This window comes from Mauremys reevesii, linkage group 2 (genome assembly GCF_016161935.1).
Source record: "Mauremys reevesii isolate NIE-2019 linkage group 2, ASM1616193v1, whole genome shotgun sequence".
In the NCBI taxonomy this organism is placed as follows: Eukaryota; Metazoa; Chordata; order Testudines; family Geoemydidae; genus Mauremys; species Mauremys reevesii.
In genome coordinates, this window is record NC_052624.1 from 11,472,476 (window position 1) to 11,486,691 (window position 14,216).

At 45.2% G+C, this 14,216-nt stretch overlaps 1 protein-coding gene across 9 annotated transcripts in view; it reads left to right on the forward strand.

Annotated features, from left to right (window-relative positions):
- CRHR2 (corticotropin releasing hormone receptor 2) overlaps positions 1-14,216 on the forward strand; it is a 244,887-nt gene that overhangs the window by 216,090 nt on the left and 14,581 nt on the right. For all 9 annotated transcript variants that reach the window (XM_039524632.1, XM_039524633.1, XM_039524635.1 and 6 more), the window contains 2 exons: positions 2,991-3,126; positions 5,730-5,771. In XM_039524632.1, the coding sequence (XP_039380566.1) occupies positions 2,991-3,126; positions 5,730-5,771 (178 nt within the window). The remainder of the gene's footprint in view (positions 1-2,990; positions 3,127-5,729; positions 5,772-14,216) is intronic.

Sequence of the window (14,216 nt, forward strand, 5' to 3'; positions counted from 1 at the left end):
TCGGCGGCAGGGACTGTCTTTTTCTTCTGTGTTTTTACAGCACCCAGTGGGGTCCTGCTCCATGACTGGAGCTCCTCCATGCTACTGCAATACAAGTAATATCTAATCGTATTGCCCCAATAGTCACTTGAGCTTGAAGAACACACCATATTCATATTGTTTATTGGTATTGTGGTAACTCCTAGAGGCCCTAGCCAGCTCTATTGTGCTAGATGCTGCACAAACATACCCCAAAGAGACAGCCCCTGTCCCAGCGTGCTTACAATCAAAGTATAAGATGATAAACAACCGGTGGATAGAACAAACAGGCAGGCGCAGAAGGTACCAGCGGGAGGATACTGGACGGGCACGCGAGCTGCCTGTACTGGAAGGAAATCACTCGCTAGACCAGAAAAGAATCTCAGGGTGTTCACTGTGCTCAGGCTTCTAGCTAGTGCGACTGAGAAAGTGGGTCAGAGAGTGTCTAGAGAGAGAACGTAATGGAGGTGATGAATGTTTCCAGCTGACCCGCGTGTCGCTGCAGAGCTGCGCTGGGTTCAGAATGCAGTGCTAGCTGGCAGGGATGGCCAGCATGAGCAAAAGCCTTTCCCAGAGCGCCTCTCCCAAGCGTTTGTGGCCAGGACAGAGAAGCAGCAGCAGACAGAGAAGCCACATGGTATTTCATAACCTGGTGAGGTGGCAGTTGTTCTTTCCCGTTCTCCCTGCCCTCTGCTCACCTCTGCTCACACCGCACAGCCAGTGATTGGGATAGACAGTTAACTCCTTGCGTGCCAGATCAGAGTAGGGGCTCAGCACCCTGTTACATGCAGGGATTTCTATTATTTCCCTTCCTTTTCACTGAGAAATGGCCAGGAGTTAGTCTTTATTTTCTTCTCATTCTTTTTTCTTGTACATGATGACAAGCATTTCCTTGAGGTGACGGAGCAAGCCATCTGCCTGGCCTCCTCCTACATTATTATCCTTTTGCCTTCTATTTATCTTCAGTTCATTTATGAAGACCTTAAAGACACACAGGAATGCCATGCTGGTTAAGTGCTAGTTTGACTCGCAACAGCAAATAGAAGGATTTTGCCTGTCTCCTGGCAGACAATAATCCATCATCTGTCCATATCGATTGGAATCCCAGGGCAAGATTAGACGTTAACCCATATTTTCAGTCCATTGTTATCTACCTTTCCCCAGTTTAGCCCAAATGTTCCTGAAATCAACGAGTAGAAGGATGATTTTAATCCTTATTTCGGGAATTTTAGGGATATGGGGGCCAAATTCCTCCCTTGCGTAGAGGAAGTGAGAGGGAAAATGGTCTTGTGATTAAGGCACTAGACTGGGGCTTCCTCACTGTGCTGGGCAAGTGGGTAAGTCACTTAATCTCTCCGTGCCTCAGTCTCCCCACTGTTAGGGGGATAATACCAGCCCCCTACCACTTAGGGGTGCTGTGAGGATAAATACATTAAAGACTGTGAGGTGCTTGCATACTGTGCCAACAGGAGCTGTGTAAGATAGTGTGCATAGCCAGCACTAGTCACCAATACAGGGCATGTCTATATTACCCACTGGATCGACGGTCAGCAATCGATCCAGCGGGGGTCAATTTATCGCGTCTAATCTAGACCTGAAAAATCGACCGCTGAGCGCTCTCCTGTCGACTCCGGTACTCCACCAGGGCGAGAGGTGCAGGCGGAGTCGACGGGAGAGCATCAGCCATAGACTTATTGCAGTGAAGACACCACGGTAAGTAGATCTAAGTACATAACTAAGTTACGTAATCTAAGTTGCCTAACTTAGATCGAGTCCCCCTTCCCCCAGTATAGACCAGGCCTCAGTTGTTTAAATACAGCATCTTACTCCTGAAGTCTGATAGGAAAAGACACCGGTTGCATATTGTTTTCAAAATCCCTGTCAGCCGTGCAAATCCAATCTGGCTGTTAAATTTACGCTCTATAATCTCCCTTAATATTATAATTATAAATCAGTAATTTCTTGTTGCTTAATTAACTAGCAGACTGGAAATGACACACTAATCACAATGCAAAGTTGCTGGACTAGACTGACTGTAATTTGATCATGTCACAAAATCTCACCACCGCAAATCATTTCACAGTTTACTGCCAGCTTTCTTGAATATCACAGTGGTATATTCCAGTCTGTTCTTAGACTCTGCTTAGGAATTTCTCCTAAAAATACACATCGCTCAAAATATGGGACTGGATCCAAACCACTCCTCCCAGCAACTCCTCTGAACTTCAAAGTAGTCTCAATCCAGATGTCAGTCCAGGCCCATCTTTAATCCCTAGCAGTGTTGAACCCCATTGAACTTGCAATGCCTATCTAGTAAATGTAGGAGTAAGCATGAAACATACTGTAGAGTAGCATGTACTTCTCTGTCGGACTTTCAATTCATTTTCCAGCACTGAGAAGGTAAGTAGAAGCACCAATATCTATCCGGGTTTCCCATCACCACTAGGAAGAGCAGGTGTGCAGAGAAGCCCAACACAGACCACTTCCCAGCTGCCCAAATGCCTCATCAATCTTCATCATTGCTCTCCCTGGTGGGAAACCAGACAGGAGCACAGCCTAGTGTGCACGTCTAAGGCGGGAACTGGAGGGAACTGGTGAGGAGGAAAAACATGGAGGTGGCCTGGCGACAAAGTAGAGGCAGGGGGGAACTGGCTTGGAGCAGGGAATCTGGGATGTTAAGGGAGTGCTAATGATTCGGGGAGGGGCTTCATGGTGAGGGTTGGAGAAGATAGGAATAACTTCTAGGAGGGGGAGGCGTGTCTGTTGGGAAAAGATAGAAAGATGATACTGATCTCACATCAGTGTGACTCCAGTAAGCACTGTGGAGTCATGCCTGGTCTATGCTGGTCTCAGGCCTCCTCTGTCCAGTTCTTCACTGTAATTCCCTGTGGGTGAGTGGTTCTCTGAGGGTTGCATCACTCAGCCTGATTTTCCTCTCCTAATAACTTTTCCTCTCTGCTTGCACCCTGCAGGAAGGCAGTAAAGGCTACGTTAGTCCTTCTGCCTCTTCTGGGTATTACCTACATGCTTTTCTTTGTCAACCCCGGCGAAGACGACATTTCCCAGATAGTCTTCATCTACTTCAATTCCTTCTTGCAATCTTTTCAGGTAGGAGAGAACGCTTAATCGCAAGTATTGGGCACTGCTAAAGGGATCCCCAGTGCTCTTGGCTGTGAAGCTTGGGGCAATGAGAACCGCTCAGTAGGAATAACTCTTGAAACAGGTTGGCTTAGCATGTAAACTCATTGGGGCCGGAGCTGTCTTTTGCTTTTGTCTTTGTACAGTGCCTGGGGCTACTGGGTGCCATTGCAATACATATAATTAGTCATTTTCTTCTAATGCTTGTTTGTTTTAATGACATATGGTTGAATATAGTATGTCGCATGTGGCAGAGACCCCCTGTTAAGTAAGCATGAGTTCACCTGATCAAGAGCTTGGTTGTACCAACCGGAGTCCTGCCCCACTTCTCGTGCAATGGCGCATGCTCTAATCTGCCGTGGAACTCGGTCCCTCCCCAGCTTTGTGGCTGATTGGAGCATGCACCCCTGAAGACTGTGTTTTCCCGTCACTGAAGTCAGTGGGAGTTTTGCCACGACTGTGACAGGACCAGGGTCAGGTTTGAATGGGCAATGAACAGAAGTAGGAACAGCGCTCCGGATCCTGCACACAGACTCATCATTGAACCCTCGCTTCAGGAAGGCACTTCAGCATATGCCTCATTTTAAGCACTTCACTGCAGCTGTGCATGTGCTTAAAGTGTATTCATCATCTTCCTGACTAGGGGCCTAAGTTCAGTATTGCCACTGACTTCCATGGGATCAGTCCCTAAAGTAGAGGTACAGCCGAGAACACCAGTGCCGATGACTGGGAGCTACTGCGGAGAGGCGGGGTCTATGACTGTGGGTTCTTACAGCTTTCGGCTCTGGATACCGATTTCAGATTTGTATTGGAAGCCCAAAGTGTCACTCCAGTAACAGAAGCACAAAAGCAAAGAAGAAAAACAGCCCCTTTTAAACTATTAAAGGAGGGATTTTGTTCCTAAGCAATAAGACTTGCTACATTTTTCATTGTGTAAAGTAAATTGCATATTTTACCTGGTCATGCTCGCTGCCCACAGAAGAAATGGTCGGTTTATGACGATAACGCCGCAGAGCGGTATGTGAAAGAGAGAGCAGCTGGGAAGTAGATCTGTGTTATGATGCGAGGTAGCACACCCCATTGCTGAAAGTAAAACTCAGTCATTGCACTAGACAATATATTTCTCTCTATCACTTTGTAGAGCAAGGATCTGATTCTGTGCACACTGAAGTCAACGGTTTCAGTAGGAGTAAGCCATTGCCCTATAATCACTTGGGCACTGCATTCCCTTTTTGGTCAGAATGAGACTCTCAGTAACATGATGCTCTCGTGGAAAGAGCAACCATCATAGGCTCATTGGGACTGTACCCAATCTCTGTTCTGTGTTTGTACAGGGCCCATGTGGTGGGGTCCTGCTCCATGACTCAAGCTCCTAGGTGCTAACGCGGTACGAAAAAATAATATAAGAAGAACATAAGAACGGCCGTACCAGGTCAGACCAAAGGTCCATCCAGCCCAGTATCCTGTCTACTGACAGTGGCCAATGCCAGGTGCCCCAGAGGGAGTGAACCTAACAGGCAATGATCAAGTGATCTCTCTCCTGCCATCCATCTCCACCCTCTGACAAACAGAGGCTAGAGACACCATTCCTTACCCATCCTGGCTAATAGCCATTTATGGACTTAACCACCATGAATTTATCCAGTTCTCTTTTAAACGCTGTTATAGTCAGCTATACTATAACAATAGTAGCTGAGACAGTAAACGGGATTTAAAATACTCCTTTAGAAAATGTATATTATCTGCTATGTCCTGCATCAGGGGACTTCATGCTGCGATTGCGGATGATCTAATAGGCGTTTTCCATTTGTAATGTCAACGGTTACATAACTATGGGTGAAATCCTGGGCCCATTGAAGTCAATGGAAGCTTTGCCATTGACTTCAGCTGGGCAAAGAATTCACCCTGTGTAGCTAGATCATTCTTATTTATTAAGGGTGATATTTTACCACCCTGACTTAATGGAGTAGTACATCATTCCCAGCATAATCCCACCAAAAGCAGTGGGTCTACTTGCAGTGTAAAGCACCACTGAACACAAGCATAGGTATGTCTACATAGCAAATGAAGTGCTGTGTGATTGCAGCACAGGTGGGCACAGACAATAATAGTAGTGAAAACATGGTGCCATGGGCTGCCACGCAGGCCAGCTGCCCCAATACAAGCCCACCTGTGACCCTGGGTATGTACTCAAGTTGCTAGTTTACACCGATGTACCTATCCATGCTAGAATCACATCTTTAGTTGCAGTAGAGACATACCCTGAGGGTGGCAGGCTCTAGCCCTACGTCTTTAATTCTCTGGCCCCCATACTCTACTGAGTAGCAATGGGGCCACTCTGGTAAGTGCTCTTCGACATGACTGTGGCTGCAGAAGCAGACCCCAAGGAAGTCTAACGAACTGCAGCCATCTTCCTCTAAGAACAGTAACAGAAAACAGAGAGGGGTGGTAAGTTTCTGTCAGACATTGCGGCAGTACAACTCGGGAACACATCTAAACCCACTTTGCTACATGTTTCACCATGCTTTATTCAAATAATGATCTAATAATGATTCCCTTGGGTTTTTTTCCAGGGTTTCTTTGTGTCAGTATTTTACTGCTTCTTGAATGGCGAGGTAAGTAGCATCCTACACTGTTAGTGCAATTAATTATCATAAAGTGTAAGCGGCTTGAGTGTCTGACGTTAGGGAAATGAAATGCATTTGCACTGCGCATCACCTTTGGTGCTCTTGAAGACATCTCCATTGACGTGCTTCTGAACTTTGCAACCCACTACATGTTTGCCCTTTGCTTACAATGCCTTTATCACACAGAGGTTGACACCTTAATGCAATGCTGACGTACCTAGAGATGCTGAGTTTTGTTCTTCACTTGAATAATTCATTGGGTTTAATTCACTGTATGACTTCTGAGCTTGTTCAATAGATGGTTGTTTGTTTATTTAACTGTGATTCAATGTCTTTTGTGCCATGCATTGGTTAAGAATCCACAGTACATGACAGCACATTGCACATAGGAAATTGCCCAACTGAACTGGTCTAGTGATCTTTTTTATCCGGTATTCTGTCTCTGAGTGATCCATACCAGATGCTTCAGAGGAAGATGAGGTTGGGAAGGAGCAAGCGGGCAACCCATAATGAACAATTGTGGAATAAGCTGCCCATACAGGAAGTTTCTTACTAACTCCTATCAGTTAGTGGCTCACTTAAGCCCTGAAGTATGAGGGTTTATATCCCTTCTCCATTTTTTTCTTATCCTGCTTACTCTATGGTGGATGATCTCACTATTCATATTAATGTGTAATCCTTTATTGAATACAGCTAAGTTTTTGGCCTCAGTGACATCTTGAGGCAATGAGTTCCACAGATTAATTATGCATTGTGCATAAAAGTATATTCTTCTATCACTGTTGGACCATGTATGATGACTTTATGCTGCTACTGCACAGGGCAAATTCTCCAGGAGGCCACATTGGCCTGTTCTCATCACTGCAGTAATGAACATGGAATCTGGCCCACTGATTTCGTTAAACACCCCAGACTCCCACTGATTGGTGCACTATGTTACCATTGCCATGCATATCCCAGTAGCTTTCCTTGCTATGGACTGGACCAGGAGCAGGTGGGCAGTCCTTGCTGTGGTTTGTTTTAGCAGATTATTCTGGGGATATTTCAGTTTTCTAGCGGTGGGAGCAATATTGCGTGGTCAAAGATGCATCTTCTCTATAGCAGGGTTCCAAGATCTTTTTCCAGACCCTGAGCCAAACTCACTCCTCCTGTAACTCCATTCATTTCAGTGGGCTTACACCAAGGATGACCTGGTCCCTAGAAGAGCTACCATATACGTCTCTGTATGTCTTGATAGCTGTGTATTGCCAGATCTGGTGTGCTTTCCAGGTCTGTGTTTCTCCCAACTATGGCTCATCAGTACTAGGGTCCCTATCTGGGTTTCTGTGTCTTTTTATGATTCCTGTGTGTGCCTTGTTTTTGACTGCATAATCCCCAGTGGGCTTCCTAGCTGTCTCTTTATGAGATGTAACATAGACCAGGTTAGATAATGATACTGACTTCCATGCTGTAAAGTGCTTTGAGATCTAACGATGAAATGTTCTACATAAAGGCAAGATGTTGTTATATGACAAATGCAAACTTTTCATTTGAAACGGAAGGTTCCAAGCAGAATAGCCAACCTAGATACGAGCAAGAATTACAAGACGTATTCATATTTGCCACTAGTGCTCAAGAGCCTCTTTGGGATTCCATTGCATGGACGTACTAGAGCATGCCGCATCAGTTGCCGCATTTTGCAGTAGGGATGCAGCAGTGCCTCTTTGTGAAGAGAAAGGCTTATCAGAAAGCTAGCTTGTCAGCTGTGCCATGCCACCTAGGCTGTGGGAGGGCCTGAGTTGTCAAGCCAGTGTGTGAGATGCTTTCCCTTCACTGGCAGGCATGCCATCCACCAGATCTTCTCACACCCCTTTTTCCGCTTTGTGCAAGCATTCTCCATTCATTTGTGCTTGGCATTACCCAATAAAATGAAAAATAGTTCAGGCTTCTATTAACTTGAATTGAATTCCACTTGATCTATTAAAAGAATGTTACAGATGGGGAAAAAATGCCATTCAATGTGCAGCAGAGTGTAATCCATTTGTTGCTGAAAGGACCCACGGTGCGATCACACTTCGATGCCCTGCACTTTCAATCCACCTATGAGTGCCGATTCTCTTCCATTCTATTAAATTACTTCATTCTGTGCAAGTCAGCTCATCCTTGATCCTTTTATTTCTTCCTTTTTTACCTCCTCTTGTAGAGAATCACTTTTCCTTACCCAAATTGCTGCTCTGAGCCATTGGTTCAGCTTTATTTTAGGTTGGGGGGGGGGTTAATGGTGAGACGAGCCCAAAGCTATGGTGATTGCTACTAGAAATGCAGTTTTACATTCACGCCTCAAAGTTAGCTGGGGAATATGTACAATGACAAGCTAGGCGAAGAACTCCCCTGTTGACAAGGAAGCCGAAAGCACCTCTTTGCACATTGTTTATTACAGCCACTCCCTGAAATAATTTGTGCTCATGAAAAGAATCACAGGTGAGCTTGTTTCTCATAGAATATGTGAAAGAGTGGAGCTCAGTGGTGCTTGGTGACTCTGAAACTGGGCAAAATTGACCTGCAGATGTCCGCTATGAGCCAGTTAAGATCATATTGTATCTGTTTTAATAAAAGGGCAGGCAAATCCTAACCTGAGGAGACTTCACTGTGGTAGTCATCCCTGTAATCTTCCCACCTTTCGGGAAACCACACTCCTTTATTAGGATACTCAAGCACTAGCATCTTAGGTGCTTGTTGACACTTATGGATGCTACATTCATTCTGTAGCAGCAGTAAGAAGTGTATAACACCCCACAGCATCTCCTGCTATGAATAGAATTGTGCCCTAGGATATAAGTAAAGCTCTCGTTGATTTGAGATCAAGGGAAACCTTTTGTATACATCTGAGAGCATAATTTAGCCCTATATATTGTAAGTATAGATAAGAGGATGAGGGAAGGGAAAGGATGGAAGAATATATAATGTAAAACCAGACATGTAATATATTGTTCCATGATCCAGTCCAATAGATTTCTTTCCAGTCATGTTTGAAATTCAACATGCATCCGTCTTGCCACCTTGACTGCATAATGCGTGTTTCAGTTCTTTGAAATCGTCTTAAGAATGCTTCTTTTCAAAGATAGCTATTATACCTGCTTTCTGAATTTTTATTGTCCATTATTTAAATCCAGATCCAGAAAAACATTATTGGTAAAGCTGTTTGATAGGTTTAGGCTTTCAAAAGCCGCAGCGCAGTTGGAACAATTTGAATCTCAATGCCTTAGCAGGTTGGCCTAATCATTGCCAAAAGATAGTCCGCTATTCAAACGTATGCTAATTTTTCACGTGTTAGACTATACTCTCTGTGATGCATTTTTTTACTGTGTATTTATATGCTTATGATTAACCCCTTCTATGTCTAAACCATGACAGAAAGTAATATCACATACTGCTACATTGTATTGGCCACACCTTGATATCAACATTATTCACGTGTCTACTATAGAAACGTAATATTTCTCAGTGCACGTGAACAGAAATAATGGCAAAAGAATGGAAATACAGAAATATAGTTTGCATTCTTCTGACATCATCCACATATTTAGTGTGTCATATTTACCCCAGTGTAGATCAAAGGAACTCCATTCAAACTGGTGGAGCTACACCAGTTTACTGAGACCAAAAACATGCCCTCACTGGTTGCTCATTTGATTTATATTAATTACCTCCTTCATTAATCTTGTGATGTTGCTGCACTCACCTCTCTTTTCAGTGACCTCTGCTTTAGAACCTCATTCTCAATTGCTATGTCTAAGCTTGTTTATATGGGGGAATTGACCAGGAAAACTTTGTGGAATCAACTATTCTGGAATAGCTTCCCATGTGGACATTCTATTTTGGAATAAAAGTCACTTAATTCCAGAATAATTAATGCATATCCAAAGCAGAGCAATTATTCTGAAATGAAATCAACTTTTTTTCCAGAATCATGTGTCCCTGCCGAAAGTTATTCCAGAATAGCTAATGCAGTCCATTTCTCCATATGGACAAGCCCTACGCCTTTTTAAATGTCACTTTGTGCCCTGCTGGATTGCTACTTTGCTTTCTGTGACCGATGGGACTTACAGTACCACAGCTCAAAAGGTTGTATGTGCCCATTCTTGCCCAGACACTATGGTATTGTATCCAACAAACAATCCATTCCTTAGATGGCCAAGCCCACTTTTAGCCATGACAGGAGTATGGAAAAATCACTGTTTTAAAGCTCTTGCAAGTCCTTGTTCTGATCTGTTCCTCTGTCCCCATTGGGTATTGATGAACTACCGACTGTCTGTAGCAATTCTCAAGCAATATGGACTGGAGATGAAAATGATTGAAGTACCTGACTTGGTGACATTCTGTCAGCTGTGAAACTTGCCAGCTGAAAGGGGATTTATCAGGCTAGATGTGTTATGTGTTTGAATACAAAGCTGGATGCTGAAGTGGTTATGGTGGTGTCTGTTGGTCACTTAGACTCTTCACCTGAAATCATTTCATCCCAAGTTTAATCACTCCTAACTCCTGTCTGCTTTACAAGTACTGGATATTGCTTTGGTCCTGTAGTACTCTCCAGAGTGCCTGCAGATAGATGCTCCTTCCTCACCAGTAGTACTTTATGCAATTACTCGTATTATCCGTCTCTCTCCCTGCTGCAGGCTTTCCTGGTAATTTTCACAGCTCTATTAATCGATGTTAAACATGAAAGGCATAATGTTGGAGAACTATGGATACTAATAATGGATACATCCTTTCTCTCTCCCTCTGTCTGCCTTGTCTGTTTAAACCATCAGCCTTTTGGGGTAGGGACTGTCTCTTACTCTGTGTCTGTACAGCACCTAACACTCTGGCACTACTTTACCACAAACTATAAGAATAACAAGTGGGCCAACCATTTGGTGATCCATATGGCCACTTCTTGAGGCCATGAGGTTTTCTTGTGCACCTTGCTCATTACAGGTTGCCTCTTAGGAGCTCTCTGGGACTGAGTGATCCAGTACCTTGAGTTTCCCTTCTGCCTCTGATCAGAGGCCAGAAGTGAATTTCCCTTGCCTCCAAGGAGGGCCTTCCAGGGTTGCCCAAATAACAGCCAGAATCCAAAAGCTTCTTAAGAAAAGCAAGTTCATAGAATCATAGACTATCAGGGTTGGAAGGGACCTCAGGAGGCCATCTAGTCCAACCCCCTGCTCAAAGCAGGACCAATCCCCAACTAAATCATCCCAGCCAGGGCTTTGCAAGCCTGACCTTAAAAACCTCTAAGGAAGGAGATTCTACCACCTCCCTAGATAACCCATTCCAGTGCTTCACCATCCTCCTAGTGAAAAAGTTTTTCCTAATATCCAACCACTGCAACTTGAGACCATTACTCCTTGTTCTGTCATCTGCTACCACTGAGAACAGTCTAGATCCATCCTTTTTCGATCCCCCTTTCAGGTACACCTCTACCCCGATATAACACTGTCCTTGGGAGCCAAAAAATCTTACCGCGTTATAGGTGAAACTGCGTTATATCGAACTTACTTTGATCCGCTGGAGCACACAGCCCCACCCTCCTGGAGTGCTGCTTTACCACGTTATATCTGAATTCATGTTATATTGGGTCGCGTTATATCGGGGTAGAGGTGTAGTTGAAAGCAGCTATCAAATCCCCCCTAATTCTTCTCTTCTACAGGCTAAACAATCCCAGTTCCCTCAGCCTCTCCTCATAAATCACGTACTCTAGCCCCCTAATCAAGTTCTGTTGTAAGTTAGAAGAGTGAAGGCAAGTGGCAGGAAATCATCTCTAGCCTAAAATCTTGTAGTTACAGTTGGATTAAGCAACTATGTTCTTACGTCTTAGAATTTAGTGTCTCCTGGGCAGTAACTTAGAGCATCACAAATAGGACCTGTCTTTATTACCACTTCCTTCTTGAGACAGCTCCCTAACTCCACCCTCCTTCTGACGTGCCACATCCGCCAGATCAGGGGTGGCCAACCTGTGGCTCCGGAGCCGCATGCAGCCCTTCAGAAGTTAATATGCGGCTCCTTGTATAGGTACCGACTCCGGGGCTGGAGCTACAGGCGCCAACTTTCCAATGTGCCGGGGGTTGCTCACTGCTCAACCCCTGGCTCTGCCACAGGCCCTGCCCCCACTCCGCCCCTTCCCACCCCCTCCCCTGAGCCTGCCGTGCCCTCACTCCTCTCCCCCCCACACACCCAGAGCCTCCTGCATGCCACGAAACAGCTGATCAGGAGATGCGGGGAGGAGGTGTTGACAGGCGGGGCTCCCAGTGGGTGGGAGGTGCTGGGAGTGGGGGAAGGGAACTGATGGGGGGGCTGCTGCTGTATTACTGTGGCTCTTTGGCAATGTACATTGGTAAACTCCTGCTCCTTCTCAGGCTCAGATTGGTCACCCCTGCCCCAGATGTTTGCACAGAAGGGGTACGAGAGGGGGGAGCTTGACACACAGCTACTGCTTCCCCTTTCCATCCTCCCCCACCCGTTTGCAGCACTCTTTTGCCCTCCTCTGCTCATGTTTTGGGGGGCAGGGTCAGCAGCTAACCCATGTCACTAGGAAGATAACTTTTCCCCTGGTCCCTTTCAAGTCATCTTCTGCTGCCATCATACTGCTGCTGTAGTGCTCCAGAGAGGAATCTTCACTACACCAGCCAGGGCACTAGGGCAGCTGCTTCATATGCCGCGTTGCTAATTCATGCACTATTTGGTGCTTTTCTTAAAGCCCCAGCTACTGGAGTCATGGGAATACATAAGAATCACCGCTTCCTTTAAAAAAAAAAGTTTCCAGCCATTGTGGTTGTGGAGAAAAAGTTGAAAATGTGAGAAAGCGTAGCCTAGCAGCTCGAAGAGCAGAAGGCCTATAAAAAGAACCCCAACTTTATTATTTTTCTAAAAACTCATGGTTTGCGGAGGGGGTGGGTTGACTCATGATTTGTCAGTACTTAGGGTAGGCAGGAGTGTATATTGATCCTTCATATGGAAGCGCTAAGCTATTGAATTACTATCTGTCAATAGTGCCTGGCATTAGATGAAGGAAATCTCTTTTTACTCCTCCGTTTCCTCACATTTTAGAGTGGGACGGTGTCCCAAGCACAGAACTACCACTGCACCTACAACCGTAGGGCCAGTTGTGGCAGGTGTCGTTTCATTGACTGCAGTGAGAACTCAGTCCTTGGGTCAGATCCCCCCGCTGGTGTAAATTAGCATAAGCTCCATTAATAAGGATCTGGCCCCATGTATCTGAGCACAAGAAATGGGCCAAATATGATTCCAGCTAATTATCGTGTCTATTTATCTGGGCCTCTTTACTGTAGTACCCAAGCATCTCGCAGTCTTTAATGTGCTTATCCCCACAAGGCCACGGCAGATAGGGAAGAGCTGCTGCCCTCAATGTATAGAGCAGGGGTCTGCAACCTTTCAGAAGCAGTGTGCCGAGTCTTCATTTATTCACTCTGATTGAAGGTTTCGCGTGTAAGTCATACATTTTAACATTTTTAGAAGGTCTCTTCCATAAGTCTATAATATATAACTAAACTATTGTTGTATGTAAACTAAATAAGGTTTTTAAGATGTTTAAGAAGCTTCATTTAAAATTAAATTAAAATACAGAGCCCCCCGGACCGGTGGCCAGGACCCAGGCAGTGTGAGTGCCGCTGAAAATCAGCTCGCGTGCTGCCTTCGGCACGCGTGCCATAGGTTGCCTACCCCGGTATAGAGGCACATGTATGCATTTAGGTAGGCACCTAAATACCTTGGAAGATCTGGGCCAAAGAATCTAAGTGACTTTCCCAAGATCTCACAAGGAGTCTATGATAGCCCTGGGAACTGACCCTTCATCTCTTCAGGCCCACACTCCGCCACGCCTCACCCACTGGGCCGCTCCCCTTCCTTTCTCCCCTGGTTACAATTTGTAAGACGAGAACTTCATTTTGCCATGGTCTTGACACAGATTGCGGCTCCGCCGGACTGTTAAATGTCTATGCATCGACACTAGGGATGGCTAAAGCGGTTCAAACAAAACAAGCCCTGACCCAAACCTTCGCCCAAAATACTAGGCCAGCTGAATCCAAAGTTAGGTTGTGGTTCATAAGCGTGTGGGTAATGTGTTTTTCACACATAGTTATGTGGCTTTCTGCATATCCTGGCCTCCCCTGAGATGGAAAGGGCATGAGAGGAGATGACCCTGTGATATTTCAAACCTGACTGAAATCAGGTGGCACAGGGACGGCGCCCCTAAAACAACCCATTTTTGTGGGATTTCAAGCCTGCTATTTCAAACCTCCATTAGCAGGCTGCTCTCAAATGTGTAGGTGCAAATTCACCCCTGGCACAAGGCCTAAATACCACTTACATCCTGAAAACAGCACTTCTGGGGGATGTTAAGTGGTGCGTGGAGCTGAATTCTACCTGTAGACTTTGATGCAAACAGTACTTGCTTAT